Raw genomic sequence first — 26737 nt, 5'->3', positions numbered from 1 at the left:
CACAAAATATTTACTGTATACAAAGGGGGAAATGGAAGCTTAATGACGCAAACACCTTGTAGATATCACCTAGGACAAAGGACCAAAGTTAGTATCAGAAGTAATAGGAACATCTAGACACTTAGGATGGAGGACAATGTGACAAAAAGAAAGTACATATGTGTGTGTGACTGGGTCTCTTTGATGTACTGTAGAAAACTGCACAGAACACTGTAAACCAGCTATAACAGGAAAAATGAAAATCATTTTAAAAGAAGTAATAGGACAAACTGGCATCATGTGCCTCCTGAGAGGGTGCAGAGAAAACACCATTCCACTGGTAAGGTTTTTCTCACCAAATATACAAGTTATCATAAGGGAACTTTGATAAACCCAAAGTGAGGAGCATTCTGCGAGACAACTGACTCATAAAGGTCAAGGAAAGACTGGGGAACTGCTCCAGATTAAGGAATGAGAAAACGAAGAAAACACGGGTGGTCCTAGCTTGGATTCTGTGAACAGGTAAAGTCTTCGCAAGATAACTGCTGAGTTTGAATAAATCCTGTATATTTAGACCTTTTGCAACTTGTATGTGAGTCTCAAATAACAAAGAATCACTCTGGACCAGCCTGCCTGGCCTTGGACCCGAGCTCGCCGGCTGCGGAACCCGGCAAAGCCTCTCGGCGCCGCAGCGCCCCGCTCTTCAGGCACCTGGTAGGGACGAGTTAGGGAACCGCGAGTTCCCAAAACAAAGCGCGACGCCCACGAACGCCTCCAGGGCCCCGACCCCGGCGGCCGGCCGGGCGCTGCAGGGAACAGATGAGCAGGGAACAGCCCCAGCTCGGTGAACAGGGCTCCGCGGGCCAGCACCAATCGCGCACCCAGCCACGCACGGTGGCCCGGCACGACTCGGGTTTTCCAAGGAAAGCACGACACCCGCAACAGGTGGCCCGAGAGGCCGCGCCCTCCCGCGCTGCGGTCCCCCACGCCCTGCGCCGCCCCGCGCCCGCGCCTCACCCGGAACGCCAGCCGCGAGCAGCCTCCGGTCCCGCCGCGTTGCCATGGTGACCTGAGTCCGTCGGCCGAGGTCCGGGCGCGCTCGGTGCAGCGCTCGGGTCCCGCCGGCCAGAAACGCGAGCTCCGGCGCCGGGTTCCGGGCTCCTCCCGCCCCTCTCCTCCCACCGGACTCGGGCGGATCCGCCCAGGGAGGAAGGCCTCGGACTCTCCAGGGCGCGGGGTCCGGGGGTGGACGGGCGGCGGCCGAGGCTCCTCTTAGTGACGGTCCTCCCTCGCCCAGCGGGACTCCGCGATCCCGCCCGCCTCGTAGCCCCAGGCTGTTGGTGGCTCCGGACGGGGCGGGGCGGGCCTGGACCTGGGAGCGGTGGGGCCCGGGATGCGAGGGGCGTGGGGGTCCTGGGGCTGCACGTGGGCTGGAGCACAGTTACCGCGGGGCGAACGCCCGGGCCCACAGGACGTGGGGCATCTCTCCCTGCAGCGTGGCTCCTCCAGCCGTGGAAGAGGCCGACACGGCATCCCGGGCGAGGCCGCTGGTGCAGAGCGGGGGATGGCCCTTTGTTCGGAGCTGTGTTGCACAGTGTGCTTGGCTTGTTTGGATTCTTGAGTTTGTGTGCCCTCATAACCTGTGCGTTTGGTGTTAATGTGTTCAATTAAGAGTTAAAAAAAGAAAAAAAAACTCTCACAGAGGCAACAAGCAAACTTTACGCCAAGGCCCCCACCCCGTGCTTAGGGCATCCGAGGTTCCACCCAGGCTGAAGGGAAGGCAGTTGTCCCAACAAATGGAGACACCCACGCTCAGCCTCCCCGCCGGTGGCACCACAGGGCTCCGGGCAGGGATGGGCACAGAGGGGGGCGGGGGGGGGGGGGCGGGGGGGACGGGACACAATCTTGGGTCCAGTCCCTCCTCTCCAACAGTGTTTTCTCCACCCCGGCCGCCTTCTGGCTGCCCAGGGCAGTCCCCAAGCTGGTCCTGCCACTCCTGGATGAGCATCCCAACCCGGCTGACAGTAAGAAAGGCTCTGCTTTAGGAGGCAGCTCTTGAGGGAAGTCCAGGGGGTATTAAATATCAGGCAGATCAATAATTCAAGACCCGTGGAAAGTGGAAGGTGTGAGCCTATGGGTGCAGAGAGCAGGTGAAAACAGCTCAGCCTGCCTGGAGGAGCCACAAAAGGTTCCCATGAGCTTTAACCTACATCCTTCAGGCCCTGGGCAACCTTGCTGCCTCCAGACCTAGTTACCTGCCTGACAGTCCTGGTTCGAATCCTAGTTCTACTTGTGGTTGCCAAGAGGAGGGGATGGCAGGGACTGGGGGTCTGGGGTTAGTAGATGCAAACGATCGCACTGGGAGTGGATAAGCAATGAGATCCTGCCGCACAGCACAGGGAACTGCATCTGATCACTTGCGACGGAAGCTGATGGAGGATAGCGTGAGAAAAGAATGTATGTATGCGTATAACTGGGCACTTGCTGTACAGCAGAAATCGGTGGAACATGGCAAATCAACCATAGTAAACATTTCTTTAATTTAATTTTATTTTTTTTTGCCTTTTAGGGCCGCACCAGCGGCATACAGAAGTTCCCGGGCTAGGGGTCGAATCAGAGCTACAGCTGCTGGCCTACGCCACAGCCACGCAGAATCTGAGCCAAATCTGCAACCTACACCACAGCCCACAGCAACGTCAGATCCTTAACCCACTGAATGAGGCCAGGGATGGAACCCACAACCTCGTGGTTCCTAGTCGGATTCATTTCTGCTGCGCCATGATGGGAACTCCCAATACATTTTTTTAAATCCTAGCTCTGCTTCAGCCTTATTACAACTTTCTGGGACTCTGCTTCTTCATAAAGCAGGGACGACGCCCAGTGGATGCCCATGGACTTGAGGATCAGAAGCTACACAAGGGCTGGTTCAGCCCCAGGGAAGGGGCTCTGGGGTGTGTCTATGCAAAGCCGAGGGGCCAGAGGACCTGCTCCTTTGAATAAAGATAAACACAAACAATGAACACAGGCTCTGTACCTCACCGTCCATGCCCTGAGACCCACCCCAGCAGAGCCCTGTCCCCGCAGAAGCCCCCACTAACGCCAACCCAGACTCCGACCCTAGCACTAACCCCAAGGGTAGCCCAGGTGGAGCGTGGCCTTGCTTCCCGTGGCAGGGCCAGCTCCCACCACTTCAACTGCCCAGCATCCCAGAACCTCTGACTCCCTCACCTAGCCCCACCTAAGGCTTCTGAGGGGCCAGGCCCAGAGAGGTGTGGTACACACCTGCCCCCGGGCGTCACACAGCCACAGAACAGCAGAGCCAGCGGTGGTGGTGGGATCGCCACCCTGCAAGGGGCCTCGTCACTCCTGGCCGGCCCCGTAGCCCCTCCAAGGTCTTCCATCTGGAGTTCTGGGGCTCTGGAGCCCGGCCCCTTATCTGTGCCTCACATCCAGGAGCCCAGTAGGGGTGGAGAAGGGACATGCTGACACCAGGCCCTGGCATGGGCCGTCTCTGCCCATCTCACTGACTTGTGTGCCCGGCGCCTCTGTACTGCCCACTCCCCGGGCAGGCCCCTCACGCCCCACTCACCTGACCAGCCTTCAGTGACCTCCCACCCAGCGGCCCCCTGGCCATCAGGGGCTCCTGTCCCCTGAGCCCACAAGGCCAAGGCCGGCAGCAACGCACAGTGGGCCCTCGTTTCTGCTCTGACTGCTCTCTGCCCGGCTCCCTGCCCTGTCACCACAAGGGTCCAGGCAGACCCACACCCTCCCCGCTCCGCCCAGAATACCCTCTGCCCCCCTGCAAGCCGGGTGACCTCCGGCCGGCCTGCCGCACCCCCCCTCCCCCGATGCCCAGGGCTGGCTGGCCATGCGTCTGTCCTGTGGTAGCAGTGACAGGAACCACAGGCCAGGGCTTGAGACAGCAGCTCTGGAGGCCACAAGCTGCAGTCAAGGTGCCTGCGGGGCTCTGGTCCCGCCCAAGGCCCCGCTGGGACCCTGACCCGCCTCCTCCCTCGGCGGCAGACGCGTCGCCCCACGGCCTCCCTCCCCCCTGCCGTCTCGCATGTTCTTTCCCACGGGCGCAGGTCCCCACCTGGCTCCAGCGTGACCTCTGCCTCACCGACTCCATCTGGGTCGCCCCACGGCACTGGGACCGAATGCCCTGGAAGAGACCACCCCTGAGACGGTCAGGCTGCTTCGCCCAGGCCAGCCTCCCTCAGGCCACCCTGAGGTCACCGTCACAGATGTGAGACAGGACAGTGGCTGCTGAGGGCCTGCCCAGCCCCTTCGGGACCGGTGTAGCCAGGACCCGGCTGACTGCGCGCCCCAGGCTGCCAGCTCCTGCTGGTGCGGGAGCAGCAACACGCAGCAGCCCTGACGGCGGCCGAGCGCCCGGCCGGGACCTCCCCGGCTTGCCTTGGGGGGCCCTGCTGCCCTGTCTCATCGCCCCCTCAGAGCCACCTCACAGATGGGGAACCCGAGGCTGGGGTCCAGGCGTGGCCGAAGCTACCAGCCTGCGCCCATCAGCAGGCCCCGCGCCCAAGCCCAGAGCCAACGCCGACACGGGGGGGCAGGCTGGGTGGTTGTGGGGGCAGAAACCAGGACGGTGCCCATCAGGGGACAGAACAGAGCCTGACCTCAGTGGCCATCGAGGGAGCCCTGGGTGGGCAGCCTGGCCTGGCAGCTGGAGGTCCCCCCAGGACGGAGGATGTGGGGAGCGCCAGGGGCGGGCCCAGGAGGCCCCGCTTGGACTGCCTGTGACTTCAGGACCTTCCTCCGGTCTTTGGCCTCAGGGCTCCCGGTGCTGGGAGCACAGGATCTGGGTGGGGCAGGCTTGGCACCGACCTGCGTGGCCACGAGCAGGTCAGCTCCCCCTCGGGTTAGGAGGGCGCCTGCAATGGCCTCTCCACTGGTTCACAGGCCCCAGGGCAGGAAAGGCCGGGCTGCCACCTGGGCCTCTGCGTGTCCTTCTGAGCCTCAGAAGGGCAAACCCCTGGTGGGGCCGGCGGAAGCAGCAACCAGCAGGGGGCTCCAGCGGGAGATGTCTTTCACCTCTACAGGTGCCAGGTTGTGGCCGATCGGCCCGAAGATTCCCTGCTGCCTGCAAACTGGGGGGGTGGGGTGGGGGGCAGACTGGGGGGTGGCGGGCACCCTCACGGCCCCACAGCCAGGAAGGGACTTTGGCGGGAAGGTCAGTAATCCTGGAAGGGACAGGAGAGGGGACCAGGGAGCCCAGTGTGGCCATATCCTAGAGGTCAAGGCCTGGACCATGGACACGGGATGCTCACAGGTGGGCACCAGGAGGGGCTGTGCCTTGCAGGTCAGAGTAGCCCCACATGGTACTGCCCAGGACGCTGGCGCCCCCACCGCAGCCTGCGAGGGGGTTCTGGGGCCTGGGGGCTCCTGGAGAGTTTGCCTGTCACCGAATCCCCAGAGGCCACGAGGTCCAGCCTCCAGGGTGAAACAAGGGCACGGGGGGTGGGGGTGGGGGCAGCGGCCAAGCACAGTGGGGACAGGACGCCTTCCTGACTGGGCCACCCTCTCCCGGCTCCCCCAGGCCCTGGGGCCGCGCTCGCTGTGCTGAGTCACTGGGAGCCGAGCGCTGCGGTCGGCGCAGGAAGGTTGGGCAAGGCCTCGGCCTCCCGGCAGCTGGCATGCAGCCCAGCCCCAGCCCCATCCCTCGGCCCCGCGGTGGCTCCCTGGCTGGCTCCTGGCCAAGGCCTGGCTGCAACCCCCAGCTGGCCTGGACAGCACTCCTGGAAGGGACGTGGTGAAGGCGGGGGGGGGGGGGGGGGGGCGGGCTGCGACTCCCACCCTGCACCTCAGGAGAACCTTCCAGGGTTTCCGTGTGCCGGGCAGGGGCTACAACCTCTGTTCCCTGGGGCTGAGATTAGGGGGTTAGTGGGGAGCTGTAACTCCAGGTGCCACCTGGAAGCGGGCAGCCCGGGTGAGCGAGCCTGATCCCTAGAGAGCGAAGTCGGGAAACAAGGGGGCCCCCAGCTGGCTCAGCCCTCAGCAGGTACGAAGATCCCCAGCGAGCGGGAGGTCAAGGCCGAGAGCGTGGGCTAAGTTACCGGGGCCACCGGGCAGCCCATCTGAGCAGCGGAGGCCTGAACGGTGGCCTGGGCCAGGCCTGGGCCAGGAGCGGGATGGGAGGCTCCCTCCGGCCGTGGCACAGGGCACAGGGCACAGGGCACAGGCTGGAGGGTGGCGAGGAGGCCGGACCATGCGTGGAGGCGCCAGTTCCTGAAATCCCCACTCGTCATCGCGAAGGGCCAGCTCTGGGCCAGGCCCACCAGCAGAGGGGCCCCTGCACCCCCACCTCCAACAGCCTCTGTCCCCAGTCCTTCCCTGCCTGGCCGCTCCACCGCTCTTAGCAACACCTCCCTCAGGCCACAGCTGGTGGGGGGCAGACAGCGGCAGGCTGCGGGGTTGGAGGGGGGTGCACAGGGAGGAGACCCCGAGGAAGAACAGGCCTATAGGAAGCCAGCAGAGCAGCTGTCTGCTGGGCGCCTGGCCTGGGCGGCTTCCGGCAGGAGGGGAGGCGTGGGCAGTGGGGCCCATGGCTGGAAGGGCTGGGGCCTGGGGGGCACAGGTCCAGGAGGCCTCAGGGAGAGGAGGGGTGGGGACACAGGGAGCAAAGAGGGAGGTGGGAGGCTCCGGCTGGTGAGCAGCACGAAAGGACAGTTCCCACCCTGACCCATGCACCCCCAGGTCCCAGGCCCACCCCAGGACCTAGCCAGGCTCTGAGGAGGGGCAGTGGGAGCCCTGACCCCCTCCTGCCCCCAGCCCACAGCTCGGGATGGAGCAGGGGCAACAGAGCCCTAGCGTCGCCTGCGCGGAGTGGATCAAGAGGACTGGATCCGAGGGCCTGGGGCAGCAGGTGGGGGCAGGGAGAGCCCAAACCCTAGGGGCTTGCCCTATCCAGCCTCGAGGCCAAGAGGTTGGGCTGAGAGCCAAGGGCTGTGCCCCTACCCACCGGCCCACCTGCCCAGCCTGATCCCAGGGAGAGATGGGTCTCTTGCATGGCCTGAACTGGCCTGGCCTGGCCTCCCCAGGAGAGTGGCCTTCTGCTCCACATCCATCAGTAGGGCCTCTGGCTCGAGGCTGCTCATCGGCCCCCTGTGGCCCAAGTGCTGGAGAGGACAAGGGTGGGGGCAGGGCTTTGCGGCTCTGGGAGTAGGAAGGGGAGCCTGGGGCAGCCTCTGGACCCAAGGGAGGCCTCTGTCCTGCCACGCCTACTCCAATTTAAACACAGGGACAGGCTTTTTTTTTTTTTTTTTTTTTGTCTTTTTGCCATTTCTTAGGCCGCTCCCGCGGCATATGGAGGCTCCGGGGCTAGGGGTCCAAACGGAGCTGTAGCTGCCGGCTTACGCCAGAGCTACAGCAACGCGGGATCCAAGCTGCGTCTGCAACCTACACCACAGCTCATGGCAACGCCGGATTCTTCACCCACTGAGCGAGGCCAGGGATCGAACCTGCAACCTCATGGTTCCTAGTTGGATCCGCCAACCACTGCGCCACGACGGGAACTCCGGGACAGCCTTTTTTTTAAACTTATTTTCGTAGTTGTGAAAGTAATAGATTAACAAACGGCGCTGAGATGAGTGGGTCTCCAGCTGCCAAAGAATGAAGTCTGATCCGAGCTCACGTCACACACAAATATCTGCCCAAGGCTCGACAACCTAAACCCAAGGAGCAAGACCCAAACATCCTTGGAAGGAAACGTGGCGTAAGTCTTCAAGGCAATGGCTTCTGAGCTGTGACACGGAAGACGCAGCAACCAAAGAAACAAGTGCCTTCTGCATCAAGGGGCAGAGTCAGAGGCTGAAAGGCAAAGAGGCCCAGGAACATTCATCTGATAGGGTCCAGGACAGAGAAAACTCAGCCAGAAAAGATCATCGAATTTAAACAATGGTCTAGGACTTGAAGAGACATTTCTCCAAAGAAGATGTGCAAATGGCCAGTGAACTAAGGAAAAGATGCACTGTCACTGGTCACAAGGGAAATGCGAGTCAAAACGAGAATGCGAGACCACTTCACGCCTATTGAGATGGTTTTGATTTTTCTAAAATGGAAACTTGCCTGTGTGCTGCTGGGAACCTACAAGGGTGCAGCAGGGGAATCCCTGGGTTGGCTCAGTGGAAATGAGTCTGACCAGGATCCCTGAGCACCCAGGCTTGACCCCTGGCCTCGCTCAGTGGGTTAAGGATCCGGCGTTGCCGTGAGCTGCCGTGTAGGTTGCACATGTGGTTCGGATCCTGCATCGCTGTGGCTGTGGTGCAGGCCAGTGGCTGCAGCTCCGATTCGACCCCTAGCCTGGGAACGTCCATAGGATGCACATGCGGCCCTAAAAAGACAAAAACGGGGAGTTCCCATCATGGCTCGTGGCTCAGTGGTTAAAGAATCTGACGAGCATCCGTGAGGACTCAGGTTCGATCCCTGGCCCCGATCAGTGGGTGGAGGATCTCGCGTTGCTATGAGCTGTGGTGTAGGTCGCAGAGGTGGCTCAGATCCCGCGTTGCTGTGGCTGTGGTGTAGGCCGGCAGCTGTAGCTCTGATTGGACCCCTAGCCTGGGAACCTCCATACGCCGCAGGTGTGGCCCTAAAAAGACCAAAAGAAAAAAAGGCAATAACGAAACAAAACAAAACTAAAAACCTTTCCTGTTCATAGACATGTTACTGACAATCTCCAAAAGGGGGAAATGACCCCAATGTCCACGGAGAAATGGACCTCCAACTGTGGGCTGGCGTTCACCCCAAAAGGGAGTGAAGGGGCAGAGGCAACGTGCATGGACCTGAGGACACTGCAGCGTGAAAGCAGCCAGACACAAAGGCCGCCGGCCCCCCTCCCCGGGTGCTTTTCACGTGGCGGACCCGGATGAGGTGGGTCCAAGGGGGCGGCGCGGGTCAGCCATTCCCGGAGGATTCGGGAGCGAGACACGGGGCGCGACGACGTCTCGGATCCGGGGAGGGTCTTTACGGGGTGGTGAAGAAGTTCTGAGACGAGCGAGGGCCGGTGCTTGCACAATACTGGGAGTGCACGGACGCCACTGAGTTGCACACTTTAGATACTAAGTGCGTGTTATGTGAACACGCAACTGGAAAAAAGGAAAAGACTCAACAAATAGACACTCCCTGCAGGAACACTGGGAAAGCCTAGAAAAGTGCAAAGGAGAAAGGGAATATCGCCCTACCTGACCCCCGGGGGCGTGGGCCTCTGTCGCTCCCAGGCCACGCGGGTATTTTTCTACAAGCAAGCACGTGGCCTTTGCTTTGCGCTCCGGCGCTGCTTCCCGCTTCGGGGTCGGCAGGCAGCGGGGCTGTAGGCGTCGCCTTCAGAAGCAGGACCGGCTGGGCAAAGTGAGGCCGACCACAGCACACTCTGTCACCCAGGCTGCTCTCAGGGGCCGAGTGGTAGAACTGCCATGCCTGAACCCCCAGGGCCCGGTGAGGGGCCTGGGCCAGGCCAGGAGAAGAGGCAAAGGGGGGCACCGTGGCTGAGCAGCTGGGGTGTGCATGGCAGGGGAGGGGGCAGGGTCTGCCCAGCCCTCTGGCCGCTCGATGGTCAAGTCCACCCCCTGCCGAGACCCACCTGGAAGGGGCACTGCCTGGAGACTTCTGGGCTGGGGTGGAAGGAAGGACCGGCGGTGCCCTTGCCAGGGGACCGGGGGTCATGGCCCAGACAGCAATCCTAGTCTGGCACCTGCCACCCCTCCGCTTCCTCTCAGGGTCCAGGGTCTGTGTCCTCCGGGGCCTTCCCAAAGTGGAGCCAGTTTTCCTTTCGAGTGGGGCCTGGATGGAGGACTGTGCCCACAGGAGGCAGCTGGGGTGATGGCGCTGGCTTTCCGGGACCAGTCGGCAGAGCCTCCGAGGCTGCTTTGAATCATCCCTCTGGGGGCGGCTGCCACACGGTGCGAGGACACCCGGCCCTCTGGAGAGACGCCGGGCCTCCCCCCACCCCAGCCAGGCTGCTGTTCCTTGCCGCCCCCCCCCCCGAGGGGGGGCGGCTGTGGGATAAGGAGGAGGGAGCTGGGGTGACCCCCTCGTGACTGACTTTGGCCTGAGTGGTGGCAGCCAGCCTTGGCCTCCAGGTGGTCACCCACCAGGCCCAGGCCAGAGCCTGCCCCGTCCCCCCCAAACTCTCCTCCCCCACAGCACCCCAACCCCACCCACATGCTCACCCCAAGCCGTGCCAGCCCTGGGTGGGGAGTGCAGGCACAGCAGGCTGAGCTGGGCGGGCGCTGGCCTCTGCAGCTGGCTCTGCCTCTGCCTACAGCCTGGGCCAGCCAAATGGTTAATGTGTTTATTTTACTGGAAGCCAGAGCCGATTCCAAGGAAAAGCCCAGGGGCCGCAGGAGGAGGGGGTGGCCTTGCTGGGAGAGAGGCCTGGGCACCACTGCCCTCTGGCTGGAAAGGCGGCCTCCCCACCCAGATCTAGGCCTCAGGGAAGCTTCTGCTGCTGCACCTCCTGCAGGTGTAGTGCGAGAGCGAGGCCCTGCTGTGACAGTCCTGCCTCCAGGTCCCTAAGGAGGGCGGGCTCAAGAGCCAGGACTCCAGGGCAGAGGGAGCCCCACATCCATCCCAAGACTCACCTCTTCAACAATCTGGCCTGTGCTGGCCCTGACCTTGTCCCCAGGGTGGTGGCAGCCAGTGCTGGCTAGCACAGGCAGGCCTGGGGCAGGACAAGTGGCCCACTGGGGCCTGGAGTCCAGTGGGAGGTGTGGAAGGCTCAAGGATGGGGTCCCTTGGAGATCTCATCATGGGCCAGTGAGTTAAGAACCCAACTCGTATCCATGAGGATGCAGGTTCGATTCCTGGCCTCCCTCAGTGGGTCAAGGATCCAGCGTGGCCATGAGCTATGGTGTAGGTCACAGATGCAGCTCAGATCTGGAGTTGCTGTGGCTGTGGTGTAGGGTGGCAACTGTAGTTCCATTTCGACCCCTAGCCTGGGAGCCTCCATATGCCACAGGTGTGGCCCTAAAAAGAAAAGAAAAGAAAAAAATTAAAAGGATGGGACGCCTTCACGGCTCCATTAGGCCCCAGAAGTTTCCTTGGTGCCAAGATCTGACCCTGGGCAGGAACGAGAGGCCTGTCCCCCCCACTCCGCAGGCGCGGCTGAGATCCTCAGAAGTCTCTGCAGGTCTCCCAGCTCACTTTCAGGGAGAGCTGCCCTGCGGAGCCTGGCTCCACCCGCCGTCTGGGTGGGAGGTGGAGATCGGAGGTGGGGTGAGGCTCCATGTCCACCTGCTCCTCCCAGGAGGCTGGAGAGACCCCAGGAGCTGCAGCTGGGGGCGGGGGGGGGGGCGGCGGGCCGGGCTGGGACCTGCAGCTGTGGTTTGCAACGACCAGAGGAGTTGGGGTCCAGGAGGTGGAGAGGAGGATGCGGCCAGTGGGGCACTGGCAGGGGCACGGTGGACAGGGGTGGGGGGGGGGGGGCCAGGCTGGGACCAGGGTCAGACCTCGCCGGGGCTGGCTGCACCCCCACCCTGGGTCGCCACCCCCTTCTCTTTCAGGAAAGGGCAGCCTGGGGTGGAGGGCTGGCCCAGGGCCACAGTGGGGAACTGGGCATGTGAGCCAGGTCCAGGGAGGGTGCCCCTGGCCTTACCTACACCCCAACCCACCCCCCGCTCCGAGGAGCTGGCCCCACTCCTTGCCTGCTGTGCTCAGGGCTCCTGGCCCTGGACATGGGATGGGAGCACCCGGGGGAGCTCAGGGTCCAGAGGGCTGTGGGTCTCAGGTCCGGGTGGTTCCTGGCCCGGGGCGGCCCCAGGGTGAGCCTGCTCTGCCCCGCTGGCTGTCAGCAGGCCGGCTCCCGTGCAGGGCCACACACGGCAGCCAGCACGCCATCACCCCACTTTGGTCCTCCACACCCCGAGAGAGCATGCACCCTGGAACGCAAGTCAGCCTGCCCTCCGTGCCCCCAGGAGGGGCCACACCCAGGGACGACCTGCAGGGCCCGGGGCTGGGGGCCCGACCTCTGCCTCCCCAGGGCCCCTGCAGGCCCACAGTGCCTCTGGCTAACCGATCCCGGCAGGACCCTCAGGAACCCTCCTTCTGGGGGGCAGGGGGGACCCCGGCACTCCCCCAAGTCGCTGGGTGGGGTGTCCCAGGTCTCAGAGAAGACCCAGCCCCCCGTCTGGGGGAGGCTTGGCTGCTCCTCTCAGCTCTCCCAGTTGGGGGGTAGGAGGGGATTCTGGGGCTGCAGGGAATCATTGGTTCTGGCGTCAGGGGTGGGGTCTCCAGGTCCCAAGTCTCATGAAAACGGGCAGGTGGCAAGAGGGGCCCGGGCAGAGCGGGTGTGCGCCTCGGTGATGGGCCAGCGGAGGGTGGTGCCCCCAGAGGTTGGAAGTACCGCCCCGGGGAGGGACCCCTTCTGCAGCTCTGCCCCGCACCCCCACGCTGCTACGTCTCTCACCTCCAGCAGTAAGGAGGCCAGTGACTGTCACTGGTGCAGGCAGGTGGCGGCTGGCTTGCCCAGACCCCGTGGGGACCCCCTTCCTCCCCAAGAGTCCCTACAGTGAGCCAGGGTCCAGGTCAACTCAGTGGGCCTCACCTGGGAGCCTTGGCCAGGCTTCTGGAGGCTTGGGCCGTGCCCCTGTGGCAACTGCTTTGGCACGTTGGGGTGAGGGTGGTTGGGCCGAGGCAGGGGTGGGCTGGCACAGCCTCTGTGAGTGCCAGGGCTCATTTAAGAGGGAATGGGTGGGTGATGGTCTCCCAGTGCCGGGAAGAAAAGAGCACAAAGGCCTCAGTGGACTTGGTGTCTCAGAAGGGGTGGTTGGGGAGTTCCTACTGTAGCTCAGCGGAAACCAATCTGACTAGCATCCATGAGGACACAGGTTCGATCCCTAGCCTCCCTCAGTGGGTTAAGTAAGGATCTGGCGTTGCCCTGAGCTATGGTGTAGGTCGCAGACGCGGCTTGGATCTGGTGTTGCTGTGGCTGTGGCGTAGGGCAGTGGCTACAGCTGCGATTCAACCCCTAGCCTGGGAACCTCCACATGCTGAGGGCGTGGCCCTAAAAAGACAAAAAAAAAAAAAAAAGAAGGGGTGGTCAGATGGTGAACTCTGGGCCAGGAGGCCAATGCTGCCTTTCTGCCCACTCCTCTTTACTGTGCCAAGGGGGGTGCCCGCCCTCCAGGCCTGGAGGGGTGGTCCTCCAGGGATGGTCATTCTGCCACCCTGGCCCAGAGGGACTGGGGTTGTTGCGATAAAGCCCAGGCACCAGTGCCTGGCCTCTGTGGTCCCAGGAGACTTGGCTATTGTTTTGAAGTAAACTCGGTGGAAAATGGTCATGTGGCTGGGTGGCCACCCCCAGGAGGTATCCTGGGCCCGGGCCACACCTCTCTGCTGCGGCAGCTCCTCAAACCTGAGTTCTCTCCATATGGCAGATCAGTAAACCCGGGGTTTGGAGTTCTCGCCATGGCTCTGCGGGTTAGGAATCCCGCTAGTATCTCTGAGGAGTCAGGTTCCATCCCCAGCCCGGCTCAGTGGGTTACCGATCGATGTTGCCATGAGCTGCGGTGTAGGTTGTGGATGCAGCTCAGATCCAGTGGTGCTGTGGCTGTGGTGTAGGCCTGCAACTGCAGCTTCCATTCGACCCCTAACCTGGGAACTTCCACATGCCACAGATGCGGCTCTAAAAAGCAAAAAAAAAAAAAAAAAAAAAAAACCAAAAAGAAAGAAAAGAAAAAATAAAGAACAGAAAACCCAGAGTTTGAAGCGCCTTGGCCAGGATCCCGCCGGATGGAGGGCGCGGGCGTGGGCATGGGAAGCTCGCAGTGGGGCCCCGTCACCCCAGCACAGCGCAGTGCGCGCTGCGGGGGGGGAGGGGCTGTAGCCGCATCTGTGGCTCCGCGGTGCTCGGAGCCACAGGGGGAAACGGAAGTCACAGAGGATGCCGGCCTTGCCCAAGATCACTCGGGCAAGCGCATGGTGGCCCGGAGAAGCCGCCGCCGCCCCGCCCCGGAGGAAGGAGGTTTGGATGGAGGCGCAAATCCCAGGGGACTTGGCGAAGGAGGCCTGCAGACCCCAGAGCTGAGCAGGTAGGCGGGAACCTCGCCGGGTGCGCGGACACTTCGCCGTGTGGGGTGCACCTGTCAGAGGGCGCGGCCCTGGGCTTGGGGGCGACGGGCGTGCTCCTATCACGTCCGGGCACAGGGAAGCGAGCGCGGACCGAGTGGGAGATGGAGGGGCAGAAGGGGTCCTATCGCCCGGCCCCCAGCCTAGCGCCAGGGGCTGGCAAGGCTGGCCTGAGGGCGCGGGTCTGGTGGGGAGAGGAGGCGCAGCCCGTGTCGGGGGTCCGCGCCGTCGGGGAGCACTAGGGCGCCCCTCCCACGGGGTCCGGAGGGGCGGGCCGGGGCGGTGCCAGGCGGCGGTGACGTGCACGGGGGACGTGCCGCGCCAGCGACCGGAGCACTGAGTCGCCCCCGGCTCGGCGCCTGGCAGCGAGGCCGGCAGAGGCGCGCGGCGGCCGAGCGGCGACAGGTAGGCGCGGCCCGGATGCTCCGCGGGCCGGGTCCTGGGACCTTCCGAGCCGCCCGCGCGCTGAGTCTGCGCTCGGCGTGGGGGCGGCCTCGGGGTCCGCGCTTTCGCTTGGGGGGCGCCTCGGGCACAGACGAGGCCCTCGCCGGCGGCTGCCCCCATTGAAGGGCCCCGGGGAGCCAGCCTCGCCGCTTCGCGCCCTCGGACCCGGGTCGCACGGCCGCGACTTCCCAGGGTCGCCCGGGGACCCGTCTGTCGGGCGCCCCTCGGGGGCTGGGCTCGGGCCAGGAGAAGGCTCCGCCAGGCTGCAGAGCCGGTCCCGGGTATAAATAACTCGGTCCGCGGTCCGCGGCAAGCTGCCGGGGCGCGCCGGCTATATTTGGTGGGGCTACCGCCGGCCGGGGCCCCCTTCGGGAGGGAGCGGGGAGCACGTGCGCACCGGGCGGCGGCGCCGAGGCTGTCCTCTCTCACCTCCTTCCTGCTGTCGCCGCCGCCCCGAACACTCACCAACCCACACCGGACGGTTCCTTTCCAGTCCCGGGCAGAGGAGGGGAGCCCCTCGGGGACCAGACTGGACTCCTGAGTTCGCTCGCGCCCTCCCAGCAGGCCCCTAGCCCTGGGAAAACCAGGCGACACACCTGGGGGGCCTGGGTTTACTTACCCGGAAAGTTGGTTGATAAGGCGCCTGGATGCTGAACCAGGCCGGTGGGCAGCAGGCATGAGTGGAAGGGAGGCCATGGGGGTCGTGGCCGCGGGGGGTGCCTGGAGTCACGGTGAGGGACAAAGACTTCTGTCCCGGAAGCCCTGAGCTGCCCATCAGAGGCGCTTGGGCTGGCGGGGTCCCTCTGTGTGCTGACCATGGCCAGCTGAGGGGTCTGAGGCACAGGAGATGGCAGCTGAACTCACCAACCTTCGTGCAACCCAGGTCAAAGGGCTCCTCTGAAGCCAAGAGCAGGGGTGGGTGCTGTGCGAGTTGGTGGGTCCCCTGCCTCATTCTGAAGGACCAGGATTCTTCAGGGGTCAGATGGGCACTGGGAGGGACAGGGACAGATGCCAGCCTGTGTCCTGGAGGGTGGACTGGGTCCCCTTGGGCCCAGCGATTGAGGAGCTGCTCGCATTCTGGGAGGTCTGCCCCCAAGGGGTTCTGAGGGCCCTGGGGGGCAGTGCCCAGGCAGGTGTGTTCCAGATAATACCTAGGGTGGACACTGGGAGGCCTGACCCCAAGGCAGGCTCTGTAATGACCTCGTGTGACCTTGGCTAGGGCCTGATACCCAGGAGGCAGCCCTGCTCTCTCCCACTACAGCTGGACACCTCAGTGTTTAGGGCTGCACCCAGCGGGAGGGCTTTTGCTCCCTGACACTAGTGCGTGCGTGTGCGTGGAGCGGGGCCTGTGGGGTCTCACTCACTGGTTAGCGGTGTCCCTCTTGACAAGGCTGATTTGCTCCAGGGTGGTCCTCGCAGTCACCTGGTGGGTGTGGAGAGGGTCACTGCTCCCCCCTCGAGGCGAGGAGCCCGGTAGAGCGACCCCTGGACTGGCCCTTCTGGGCGGTGGTCAGGGGAGAAGACGGCCTCGCAGAGCAATTGATCCACTGGAGGTGCCTCCGCATGGGGCCTCGGGCATGGATCGGGCCTCGGGCCAGCCGGGCACTGGGCCCAGAGGCAGGGGCGGGGCAGGAGCGGACAGGGCCTGGGGCTCCTCGTGGCGTCGCTTGCGAGTGCAGACCTGGCCTCAGGGCAGGAAAGCGGGTCCCAGAGACACAGAATTCTCAGTCAACTTGCGAGCCCGAGCCGCGCCCACCTGGGAACCCGAAGGAGGGAAAGGGAGGCGGGCCCCGCCCTGGAGAAGCCTTGGGGTCCCCTTCCGCGCGGCGGGGACGCCCAGTGCAGCCCCGGGACTCGCTGACCTCGGCGGCCCCCTGCCTTGGCTGTACGCTCCGGCCAATACGGTAGCGGTAGCGGACGGCGCGGGGGGCGCCTACTCCAGGCAATACGGCGGCGGCTCCTCCCTTGGCGCGGTCACGTCCCCCACGTCCCGCGCGCGGCCAGGCAGCGGGTCCGGGGCGGGGCGCACGTAGCATCCTCCCTTTTCCCACCCCCCCCCCGCCCAGCAGGGTCAGCTCAGCCCGACCCCGACCCCCCGCCTGACCAGCCGGAAGCTGGCAGCTGGCGCGGGAAGGGGCATCCATCCAGCTGCCTCCGGGAGGGGGTGGGGTGGGGGCGGGGCCAGGGGAGTGGGTGGAGCTCAGGGTCCGTCCGCTTACTGCCCTTCCCCTCCCCCACTTGCCCCAAAGGCCCTGTGTGGTGGTGGGAGCTAGGAACCCAGTTGGGAGGGGCAGGGGCTCCTCCTGGCTGGTGGAGCTTGCTGACACGGACCACCCTCTGGGCCTTGACCCTAGGTCACTGGCTTTAGGGTTGTGAGGCTTCAGGGAGTTGCGGAATGGGACAAGGCGACCACGTGAACGGGCTGGCCGGGCACTCCCAGGCTGGGCAGGGTTGGGTCTGCTCAAGTCCGGGCTCCGTCCTGGCCCCTCCCCATCACCCTCCTCCCAGAGGAGGGTCTCCTGGTGAGCACAAAAATGTCCCAGGCCCCCTCCAGTGGCCTCCTCGTCGTCGTGGGGTGACGGTGGTGGAGTGGAGATGACTCAGAGCTCGGGGCTGGCCTAGGGTGCAGTGTCCAACCTGGCAAGTGAGGCCACTGTCTCCATCCCCACTTGAGGGCCCGCAGGGGCACTGGGCACGTGGGAGGGCCGCCTGGTCAGGGGAGCTGGAGTGGAGGGCCAGGCCCGGCCAAGCAGGCCGGCATCACACCTTCACCCACTGCCCACCTCCCTCCAGCCGCAGCTGCAGCCACAGGCGGGTGTGGCTAGGGCGGGCGTCTTGGGAAGGGACAGGCACTCTGACCAGCGGTGCTCTCTGAGTCCTGTCTCACGACAGGGGCAGTGGGAGATGGAAGAAGGGGAGACCCTCCCTCCTGAGGATGCGGCACCCTCTAGCCGTCAGCCACCCCCACGGATTTTAGGGGCCTCGGGGCCAAGGAGCGGGTGCTGGCCAGGCAGGCTGGGCTGTTCCCTTGGTGTGGGAAGAAGAGTCAGGAAGGAATGTAACTGCCCTTTGCTGCCCCACGTGCCAGGAGCTGGAAGTCCAGTGAGGTAACCAGCCAGCCTAGAGGGCACACCGCCTAAGCACCTGGGACAGGCTGCAGGCTCTAGGGCTCCGGGGCCCCCCCGAACCCCGCCCCAGGTTCATGGCCCACCCTGGGGACTGACAAGGTGGGTGAGCGTCGTCTAGAGCGCGCGCATGCGCGTGAGAGAGAGGTGGGGTCAGCAGACACAGCCAGGGCTGACTTCGGGGTGGAGGGAGGGTGGTCGTGCTGGGAACTCTAGCTCCCTGGGTGGAGATGCGGGGTGGGGTGAGGTAGGCAGAGAAGGAGGGCCCTGGGGGAGGGGGTGACGCAAAAGCTGGAGCCTGGCCTTAGGTAGGACCCTCGCCCGGCGAGCAGCTAGGGAGAGTCCCAATTTGGGAGGACAAGGCGGACGGGCCCTTCTGAGGGGGCCCCATGCACACCCCTCCTTGGGCCGGGACCTGCCGGGTGGCCCCTAGAGCCTCACCTGACCCAGGAGTGGACACACGCACCCCACCTGGGAGATCAGCTTTCTGAGGCCCACAGGGCGGGTTATTTCTGGGCTGGGGACGTGGTTTGCATGCTTCCTTGGGAGAGTAAATGTCACTGCAAGGACAGCTGGCCAGCATGTGCCCTCAGATATGCTGGTGCCACCCCCCCGCCCCCTGCCCTGCACTGAGGGTCCCCCCCGCCCCCACCCGGAGGGGGCGCTCCTCCCACCCAGGGTTCTCCTTGAACTTCAGCCAGCCTGTGTTTGAACTGCCGCCTCTACCCGGCGGGCAAGCGGGCGGGTCTGATGAGGCCCCACTGGCTGCTCTTGGAAATCCCAGCCCCTTCTTCCACCCGTGGAGCCCTGCTGGGTGGACTCCCTTGGCCCCCAACCTAGAGCCCACCCCACCCCGCCCTCTATCCCCTTCCCTGCCTGCCGCCCCGGGGGCAAGCCAAAAGCTCCCCGAGAAGCCTGTTTGCGGGCCGGCAGGTGCGGGGTCTTTACAGTGGGGCTGGCACCCCAGGCTGAGGGGTTGGTGGGAGAGGGGACAGGCTCAGAAGATGGCCCTCTCCCACACGAGCCTCATGTGACAGCCACTTGGGCCACACAGGTTCCGGAACAGGCTGTGTCCTCCTTCCCCTGGGCCTTGGCACCAGCCCTCTGCCTCCTTGCTCTCCTAGATGCTAGTTCTCCAGGAAGGGCCCGGCCCTGGTGGGCAGAGAACAGACCTCAAAGGTTGGGGTGCCCTCTGTGACCCCCGCCCCCTGTGAGCACTGGGTGCAACCGGGAAGGTTCCAGAGGGAGGCTCGTCTTGTTCTATGACCTGAAATGCGTGAGACTTGGGCTCTTCCTACCTGCTCGGCCCAGACCCGCTTCCTCCGGGGCCTCTGCGTGGCCCGTGTGATTTACTTACGAAGCCCACTGCCTCAAACAAGTCAGGATCCTGAGGACAAGCAGGCTCTCAGCGCCCCATGCCCGTGGCCAGCTGCATCGCTGGGTGCCGGGTCTGGGGTCCGCGTGTTTTCTGCCTGAAACGGTGTCACTGCGCCACAGCGCCTTCCTGTTCCTAAGATACAGCTGCTGTTGTTTTCAGCCACTCTGTCGCATGTAGCTTGGAGACAGACCTCCCACACTTACCGCTGACGAGGGAACGGGAGGGCCACTCGGTGCCATCTGCCCTGTCCTAGGCCCAGGCACGTGGAGACCCTGGGGGCAGGCCACACTGAAGCGGTGCTCACTGTCCCAGCACCCTTCCTTGGGTTCCATCCCAGGTGCGGTGTCTGCCTCAGACACGGAAGCGGCCACCCAGGGGCTGTGCCCGCGTCTGCAGGGGAACAGGCTCCCTTGGCTGGGGCGCCCCCAGGCCCCTTTCGGCTGCGCAGCCCTTGGCCTCAGATGCACCCTCCATCCTGCCCCTTGAAGTCCAAGCCTTCGGAGCACGGGGGGCCAAGGGTCGAGGAGGCGAGGGCTTCTGCGTTTCCCGAAAGTGGCGCGCGTGGCACTGGCCCAGCTGGGAGGCAGCGCGGGCTCTGAAGGTGGGCCTCTGGCCCAGCCTGGGGTGGGGGCAGGGCCACTGTTCTGCTCCAGTGGGCTGTGTCTGCCTGGTCATCACCCGGGCAGCCAGCTGGCTCCTGGGGGTCTGGCCACCACACAGTGCTAGTCATGGACAGTGGCCGCGGCTTGGGACCTAGGAAGCCCTTAAAGCGGTACCCCCCCACAACACACACTCTGAATCAGAGCCCAGACCCCAGACCCCACCACACTGCCGACCTGGGGCCCCCAGGGGGCACGGCAGCTGTGACCGGGGTGCTGGGAGCAGGCTGGAGGTGGGGGTCCACATTCTGCTCAGACTGCCCCAGGGCAGAGGCCCTTGTCTGTCCTGGGGTCCCATCCCGGGTTCTGTGTCCACCTCGGACACAGAGGTGGCCACCCAGGGGGCTGTGCCAGGTCCAGAGGGACCCAAGGAAGAGGGGCAAGGGGTGGAGCCAGGACAGGTTATGAAACCGGCGCGGGGGCGGGCGGGCTGAGGGAAGGGGCCTGGTGCTGGCCCAGCGTTCCTGGTCAGGAGGTGCTGGGGGCATCTGTGCAGGTGGAGCGTTCACATTGCAGCCTGCACGCCGGGTCTGCAGCCCGCCGCGGGGGCAGAGACAGAGCCTCGGCGGACAAGCCCTCCCGGCCCAGCGCCCGCCGCAGGAGGCCGACCGTCCTCGGAGCAGCTTCTGCCAGGTGAGGCGGAAAGGGGCCCTGGACTGGCCCCGGGGCTCAGGGGGTGTCTGCAGTGGCGACGGGGCGGGCGAGGAGCGAAGAGGGGGTATCTGCAGGTGGAAATCTGGCCCCGGTGTTTCACGTTCCTGGGCCTCAGAGGAGCCGAGGGCCCTGGACTTAAAAGAGGGAAGTCGGCCGGGCTCCTGCAGCGGGTGCCGCCCCCTCCACGCCTGGCAGCGGCGCTGGGACGCCGGGACGGTTTGTTGGGTGGCTGGGTGTCAGCCCGGCCCTCCTGCCCGTTCCCCGCCTTCCACCTGGGCCCCTTCCTGTCCCAGAGGGCTGTGCAGGCGGGAGGAGCGGGTGTGGGGAGCTGGGGGGCACGGCTTGAGTCCACGGCACAGGCGCCCCGGCCTCTTCTTCCGGCGCACTTCTGGTGTGGGGTGCCCGAGTGGGCAGGGGAGCCCTGTCCCCCGGGGGTGGGAGAGCTGGGCGGCCACATCTAGGCTGAGGGCTCAAGGGACAGTGCCCTACAGCTCAGGCCCCAGGTCCCCACCAGGGCTGGCGTCGCTGCCGGAGGAGAGGGGAGGTGTTGGCAGCCAGAACCAGGCTGCAGGGGGAGCTGCTGCAGACGCAGGGTCAGGGGGGAGGCAGAGCAGGGCTGACTTCCCGCCTGGGGTCTGTCGTCTTCAGGAGGTAACCTGAGACCTGGCTGAGCCCAAAAAAGCCACTGCCCTTTAGAGCCAGCTGAATGGGAGCTGGCCAGGCCTGAGCGGGGGAGGGAGGAGGGTGGAGGCACGCAGCTGCCCGTCACCCCAGACCCTCCTGCCCCGCGCCGGGCACAGGTGAGAGCCAGACGCGGGGCTCCCAGGTAAGACAGGGCAGCTGCCGGGGGCTGAGGCCTGACGGGGCGGGGGGCCGGCCCCCGGGGCCAGCTCTGTCCCCACACTGCCGGGCTGCAGCAGGTGAAGAGCCAGGCTTCCTCTTTCTCAGGGACGCGGAACCAGCCCTCCTGGCCATGGGAGGGGCCGTGGTCGACGAGGGCCCGACAGGCATCAAGGCCCCGGACGGGGGCTGGGGCTGGGCCGTCCTCTGGGGCTGTTTCGTCATCACGGGCTTCTCCTACGCCTTCCCCAAGGCGGTCAGCGTCTTCTTCAAGGAGCTCATGCGCGAGTTCGGCATCGGCTACAGTGACACGGCCTGGGTCTCCTCCATCCTGCTGGCCATGCTGTACGGGACAGGTGAGGGGCCGTCGTGCCCGGGGGCCGCTTCTGAGAGCTCACCAGGTTCGGTTCTGGGCAAAGAGGCCCGGGGATCGGGGGTCAGGGGGCGCACCTGGTGTTTGCAGCCCAGCCCGCGGGGTCGCCCAGAGGGAAGCCCTACCAGGGCTCCGTGGTCGCCCAGGCTGCCTGGGGGCCCTGGCCAAAGGGCTGTGTCTGCCCAGCTGGGCTGGGTCCCGGCGCCAGTCCCCACAGACGCCCGGGTCCTGCCGCCTGCGCAGCTCCACCGGAGGAGAGGCCTCTCATGGGAGGCTCTCCTGGTGAGCCGCGCTTTGCCCGGACGGCGAGCTGCGGCGAGCTGGTGACCTGTGTCCGCTGAGCCGGAGGTGGGGCACGGGGGGGGCGGGCCTCGGCCTCGCCCCCCGGCCACAGCTGTCCCCCACCCGCCAGGCCCGCTCTGCAGTGTGTGTGTGAATCGCTTTGGCTGCCGGCCCGTCATGCTCGCGGGGGGCCTCTTGGCGTCCCTGGGCATGGTGTCCGCGTCCTTCTGCGGAAGCATCGTTCAGCTCTACCTCACCACTGGGGTCATCACCGGTGAGCGGGGCCCGCGGGAGCGGGCGGGGGGAGGAGACAGGGCCTCCGGGGGCGGGCAGCGGGGCGCCCCTGCCGGGCCCCTGCCCGTCCAGCCCTCACCTGCCCCGCTCCTTCCAGGCTTGGGTTTGGCGCTCAACTTCCAGCCCTCGCTCATCATGCTCAACCGCTACTTCAACAAGCGGCGCCCCATGGCCAACGGGCTGGCGGCGGCGGGCAGCCCCGTGTTCCTGTGCGCCCTGTCGCCGCTGGGGCAGCTGCTGCAGGACCACTACGGCTGGCGGGGCGGCTTCCTCATCCTGGGCGGCCTGCTGCTCAACTGCTGCGTGTGCGCCGCGCTCATGCGGCCCCTGGAGGCGCCCGGAGGCGGGCAGGGGCCCGGGCCGCAGCGGCCGGCGCGCCGGCTGCTGGACCTGAGCGTCTTCCGGGACCGCGGCTTCGTCATCTACGCCGTGGCGGCCTCCGTCATGGTGCTGGGGCTCTTCGTGCCGCCCGTGTTCGTGGTGAGCTACGCCAAGGACCTGGGCGTGCCCGACACCCGGGCGGCCTTCCTGCTCACCGTGCTCGGCTTCATCGACATCTTCGCCCGGCCCGCGGCGGGCTTTGTCGCGGGGCTGAAGCGGGTGCGGCCCTACTCCGTCTACCTCTTCAGCTTCGCCATGTTCTTCAACGGCTTCACGGACCTCACGGGGTCCACGGCCGGCGACTACGGCGGCCTGGTGGTCTTCTGCATCTTCTTCGGCATCTCCTACGGCATGGTGGGGGCCCTGCAGTTCGAGGTGCTCATGGCCATCGTGGGCACCCAGAAGTTCTCCAGCGCCATCGGCCTCGTGCTGCTGCTGGAGGCCATGGCCGTGCTCATCGGGCCCCCGTCGGGAGGTGAGTGCTGCTGGGCGGGGCGGGGGGGGGAGGCTCGCAGCAGCCAGGCCAGCGCGTGCCTGGGCCACGGCCAGCGGGCGTCGGCAGGGAGCGCGGCCTCGCGCCGGCCCCAGGAGGCGCGTGCTTGGTCCCCCGGGGGAGGCGGCCGTGGGCCTGGGCCCGAGGAAGGGCCCTGCCGCGTGCTGGAGACAAGTGGTGGCGACGAGGTGGCGTCCCGGCCCTCCCTGGCTGTCCCCGCACCCAGCTGTGGGTCTGCGGCCTGCCCTGCCCTGCAGTCTCCCGCCTCCCACTCGACCCTGGCCCCTCTGGCTCTCCCCTCCGGCAGAGGTCTGGGGCCTGAACTGCCACTGCCTTGCGGTCCTGGGGCCCGGGCGGCTCCCGGCAGGGCCGCCGGCGGGGGTGGTGGGGGAGGGTGGCTTTGCTCCAAACCCTCGCCAGAGCCACGCTGGCCCGTCCTCTGAGTCTGTGCTGCCCGAGGGGTGGGGGGAGGGGCGGGGGCGGTGAGGGGGGGGCCCTGGCTGACCCCGTCCCCTCCGCAGGCAAGCTCCTGGACGCGACGCACGTCTACCAGTACGTGTTCATCCTGGCGGGGGCCGAGGTGCTCACCTCCTCCCTCGTGCTGGTGCTGGGCAACTTCTTCTGCATCGGGAGGAGGCCCGCGGCCGCCCCGGAGGAGGCCCCCAAGCCCCCCGAGGACGTGAGGGTGGACTCCCGGGAGGTGGAGCATTTCCTGAAGACGGAGCCTGAGCAGAACGGGGAGGTGGTTCACACGCCGGAAACCAGCGTCTGAGCCGGGGAGGCCGGCCGGGGCGCAGGGAGCCGGACGGGGCGCGCCAACGCTCGTATTTATTTCACAGACAGGACCAGCGGGCGGGGCCGTCGGCTGGGCACCAGCTGCCCGCGCAGCAGGTCATCGCCCCATCAGTGTTTTTCGGGGGAGGTGGCGGGGTGGGAACGCGTCGTTCCAAGGCGGATCTGTGGTGAAGCCAAGCCGCGAAGTTACGAGCCGTCTGCGCCAGGGGCCCCGCCTGCCACCCCCTGCCCCGAGCCCAGGGCCCACCGCGGGGCTTGAGGACCTAGAAACCCACGCCTCGGAGACAACACGACTTTCACTGGGGCAGGGCTGGGCACTGCGGATCGGGCGCCGCCATGACGGCCCTCCCTGGTGCCACGAGCTCCCCGTCCTGCCAGCTCTCCCTGGGCACCCAGCCCACCCCTCTCTTGAGGGTCTAGTGGACAAAGCCCCCCACCCCCGAAGTCTGGAAGGGCTGAAATAAGCCTGCGTGTGGGAGGCGCCGCCTTCCCGGAGGGGCAGAAGCTGTGTTCCCCGCAGGGCAGCGGTCTGACCCGTGTGCCCGGGATCTCACTTTCTCAACAAACAGCCTAGTTATTTTTACAAAGTGGTTCTGGTCCGTGTCAGCCTCCTGAGTACTGCTGGTTCTGGACCCTGCCCTGCTGGGCCCCAACGGCTCAGAGCATCCCACAGCACCCTGGGGGCTGCCCGGGGGTGGGCCGCACGGCAGCTGGAGGGTGGCGCGGGTTCTGTACACGCTGCGTGTTGTTTAAAGAAGGCGGTCTGCCTGCCTTCCGTTCACCGGCCCCCCGGTCAGTCGCCCCACGCAGTCCGCGCGCAGGGCGGGTCTCTGCTCCCCGCTCTCCTCGCCCCGGGGACCTCACACCCACCTGCCCTCGTGGCCAGCGGCGGCCTGCATGGCTGGGAGCCGGTCAGAGGCCGCTGGGGCCGCCTCAGTAGGTGGTGCGTCGAGGGCGCTGGGGACGGCAGCGGGCACCCTGGCGGGCCGCGTGCAGCCGGAGAGATGCCACGTCCCTGCTCCTCTGCAACGAAAAGCAAGCGAGAGCTCACATCTCGGGCTGCCCCCGGGACGGCACCCTGAGGGGGCTGCCGCCGCCTCCTCCATCTGTCCCTTTAGCTCTTAAGGGGGAGCCGGGCGCCCTTGCCCCTCTGTGCCCGCTGCCAGGGGCTCGGGTTGCAGCGATGCTGGGGTGAGGGGCAGCCTAGCCTCACTGCCCTCGCCCCAGGCCGGCGCTCAGGCAAGGCAGAGCCAGGCACACCACACCTGTCAGGGCTCAAAGGGCAAGCCCCACCTGCGCTCCCCACAGCCACCTGCTGAGCCAGGGGTGGCAGGGAAGGGAGGCTGCCCAAACCCCTCCCCCAGGCACCCTGGCCTGCTCCGTGCGGACCCCACCCCTCCTGGGTCTCCTGGACTGGGTGCGAGTACCCTGCCACAGCAGCCTCACCCTCACCCCTGCCCCAGGCTCGGAGTCCGCAGGTCTGTGATTCTGAGAGGGCTGACATGTGGGGACCTGCTCCCCTGGGGGCGGGACCCACAGCAGGTCGGGGTGGACCCGAGGCCCTGCCTGCACAGCAGCGACAGCCCAGACTGGAGGCTGGTCTGCGGGGCTAGGATGAGGGGACACAGGGTGACCGGACCGGCCTGTCTGCCAAGTCCTCTGACGGCTATTTGCAGCTGTGCCCAAGGTGCACAAGGGAAACGTCCGATGCCCAGGAAGCCAAGGGCCCAAAGAGCGGTGCCGGGGGGAGGGGCGGGCACGGACAGGGCGCCCCTGCCCTCTGAATGCCTTGCTCAGCATCCTAGGAGGACCCACACATCAGCCTACAGCAGAGCCAGGCACCTGGGCTGCCAGCCTGGCCAGATCCTGAGGCGCCTGCCTGCCACACACACGGGGGAGGGCCTGAAGCGGAGAGGAGCCTGGTAGCAGGGCAGAGGCCGCCGCCCTCCTGCCCGCCAGTCCCCTCGTGGCTTCCTGCTCTGCCCCGGAACCCAGAAACCCTTACGGGCCATGGTGCCAAGGGCTCCGGGCAGGTGGGGAAGGGGGAGCAGGCCAAGGACAGAGTCCACCTTCCTTCCCAGGGCTGCTCTCCTGAGCTCAGACCCTGTGACGTGGGTCCGGGACCGGGCAGCAGGCCAGGCAAGGTTCCCCCTCCTGCAAGGAAAGCAGAGCTCAGGAGCTCACCTGTCAGCAGGCTGGAGGGGGGGGGGGGCAAGGGCCCAGGCCCCCTCGGGAACCCCAGGGACCACCTGGCACGGCAGGAGAGCCGGCCGGAAGGAGTAAGGGGCTATGCTGCCCCCCTCCCCTGGGCCCAGGGCAGTGTCCCATGGGCAGGCAGGGCCAGGGCCTCCCCGTGCCCAGCCTGTGCTCAGCGTGTTCAGCTCCAGAGCTGAACGTGGACCAGAAAGTGCACATCTGCGGTCCCAGGTGCCCCCCACCCCCGCCGGCAAGTCCCCACAGACAGGAGGGCCTGCTGGGGCCACCCGGGTGGACCCACGCCCACGCCTTCTTACTCGGCGCCGCCCGGCGCTCCCTGAAGCTGGGGACATCTTGGGCTTTAACGACTCCAGGGTGAGAAAGAAGTGGAGGCCACAGTGCAGTGGACGGACGGATCGTGCTGGCTGATAGGAAGGGCCAGCGCCAGGCCGTGGGGTGGGCAGGGCGCTGCCCTGACTGGAACAGCAGCTGCCAGGCCTGAGCCCCTGGGTCCCAGCAGGGCCCCCTTGGGAGCTGCCTCCTGGGAGCTATGTGCACCCCTGCGGGCAGCAGGAAGACAGCTGGGTGCCAGCGCACGGGTGTCTCCCCACAGGTACCCCTGGGGGTGGGGCCGTGCCATGTCCGCAGTGTCACTCCGCCTGCCCCCCATCAGCTGCCAAAAGACAGCGACAGCTTCAGAGGAGGAACACGACGCCCGGCCTCAGAAAGCTAGTCTCGCGTCAGGGACGGACACCGAGCCTGGAA

The 26737-nt window shown here is 65.9% G+C and overlaps 3 protein-coding genes and 1 long non-coding RNA gene across 23 annotated transcripts in view; 1 reads left to right on the top strand and 3 right to left on the bottom strand.

Annotated features, from left to right (window-relative positions):
- The window catches only part of CCDC57 (coiled-coil domain containing 57), a 99640-nt gene extending 98582 nt beyond the window's left edge, over positions 1-1058 (bottom strand). For all 13 annotated transcript variants that reach the window (XR_007131670.1, XM_047757003.1, XM_047757007.1 and 10 more), the window contains exon 1: positions 997-1058. Coding sequence is in view for 12 of the 13 variants with exons in the window: in XM_047757003.1 (XP_047612959.1) it covers positions 997-1042 (46 nt within the window). In the remaining variant the exon portion in view is untranslated. The remainder of the gene's footprint in view (positions 1-996) is intronic.
- A 7568-nt stretch (positions 1059-8626) lies between these two features.
- Positions 8627-10129, bottom strand: LOC125114200 (uncharacterized). The gene is made up of 3 exons (XR_007131732.1): positions 9575-10129; positions 9177-9438; positions 8627-9080 (listed from the first exon to the last, which is right to left on the bottom strand). It is a non-coding gene; the product is annotated as an uncharacterized LOC125114200 (long non-coding RNA).
- Positions 10130-13859: 3730 nt separating this feature from the next.
- On the top strand, positions 13860-24382 carry SLC16A3 (solute carrier family 16 member 3). 6 transcript variants are annotated; one of them, XM_047758388.1, is made up of 6 exons: positions 13860-14021; positions 20181-20297; positions 21267-21514; positions 21944-22087; positions 22205-22963; positions 23503-24382. In XM_047758388.1, exons 1-6 carry the CDS (start codon positions 13909-13911, stop codon positions 23751-23753), a joined length of 1632 nt encoding a protein of 543 aa, XP_047614344.1. In that variant the 5' UTR covers positions 13860-13908; the 3' UTR covers positions 23754-24382. The 6 variants fall into 6 exon arrangements, with proteins under 6 accessions (XP_047614344.1, XP_047614348.1, XP_047614347.1 ...); XM_047758392.1 differs by having other exon boundaries at positions 13904-14463; XM_047758391.1 differs by lacking the exon at positions 13860-14021 and adding an exon at positions 14445-14463 and having other exon boundaries at positions 20161-20297.
- Positions 14477-16577, bottom strand: LOC125114841 (uncharacterized). 3 transcript variants are annotated; one of them, XM_047758399.1, is made up of 4 exons: positions 16365-16553; positions 15867-15925; positions 15371-15491; positions 14480-15222 (listed from the first exon to the last, which is right to left on the bottom strand). In XM_047758399.1, the coding sequence occupies exons 1-4, from the start codon at positions 16536-16538 to the stop codon at positions 15118-15120; spliced, it is 459 nt and encodes a 152-aa protein (XP_047614355.1). In that variant the 5' UTR covers positions 16539-16553; the 3' UTR covers positions 14480-15117. The 3 variants fall into 3 exon arrangements, with proteins under 3 accessions (XP_047614353.1, XP_047614355.1, XP_047614354.1); XM_047758398.1 differs by having other exon boundaries at positions 14491-15222; positions 15367-15491; positions 16365-16577; XM_047758397.1 differs by having other exon boundaries at positions 14477-15491.
- Positions 24383-26737: the final 2355 nt, after the last annotated feature.

This window comes from Phacochoerus africanus, chromosome 14 (assembly GCF_016906955.1).
Source record: "Phacochoerus africanus isolate WHEZ1 chromosome 14, ROS_Pafr_v1, whole genome shotgun sequence".
Classification (NCBI taxonomy): domain Eukaryota; kingdom Metazoa; phylum Chordata; class Mammalia; order Artiodactyla; family Suidae; genus Phacochoerus; species Phacochoerus africanus.
This window is presented reverse-complemented; position numbering and strand designations above follow the sequence as displayed.

Coding starts and splice junctions, on each gene's coding strand:
- SLC16A3 (XM_047758388.1), top strand. CDS start 13,909: ATGGTGGCCCGGAGAAGCCGCCGCCGCCCCGCCCCGGAGGAAGGAGGT. Junction 21,515..21,943: donor GGCCATGCTGTACGGGACAG/GTGAGGGGCCGT, acceptor CCCACCCGCCAG/GCCCGCTCTGCAGTGTGTGT. Junction 22,964..23,502: donor CATCGGGCCCCCGTCGGGAG/GTGAGTGCTGCT, acceptor TCCCCTCCGCAG/GCAAGCTCCTGGACGCGACG.
- LOC125114841 (XM_047758397.1), bottom strand. CDS start 16,538: ATGCTACGTGCGCCCCGCCCCGGACCCGCTGCCTGGCCGCGCGCGGGA. Junction 15,926..16,364: donor CAAGGCAGGGGGCCGCCGAG/GTCAGCGAGTCC, acceptor CACACCCACCAG/GTGACTGCGAGGACCACCCT. Junction 15,492..15,866: donor AAGAGGGACACCGCTAACCA/GTGAGTGAGACC, acceptor TGTCCCTCCCAG/TGCCCATCTGACCCCTGAAG.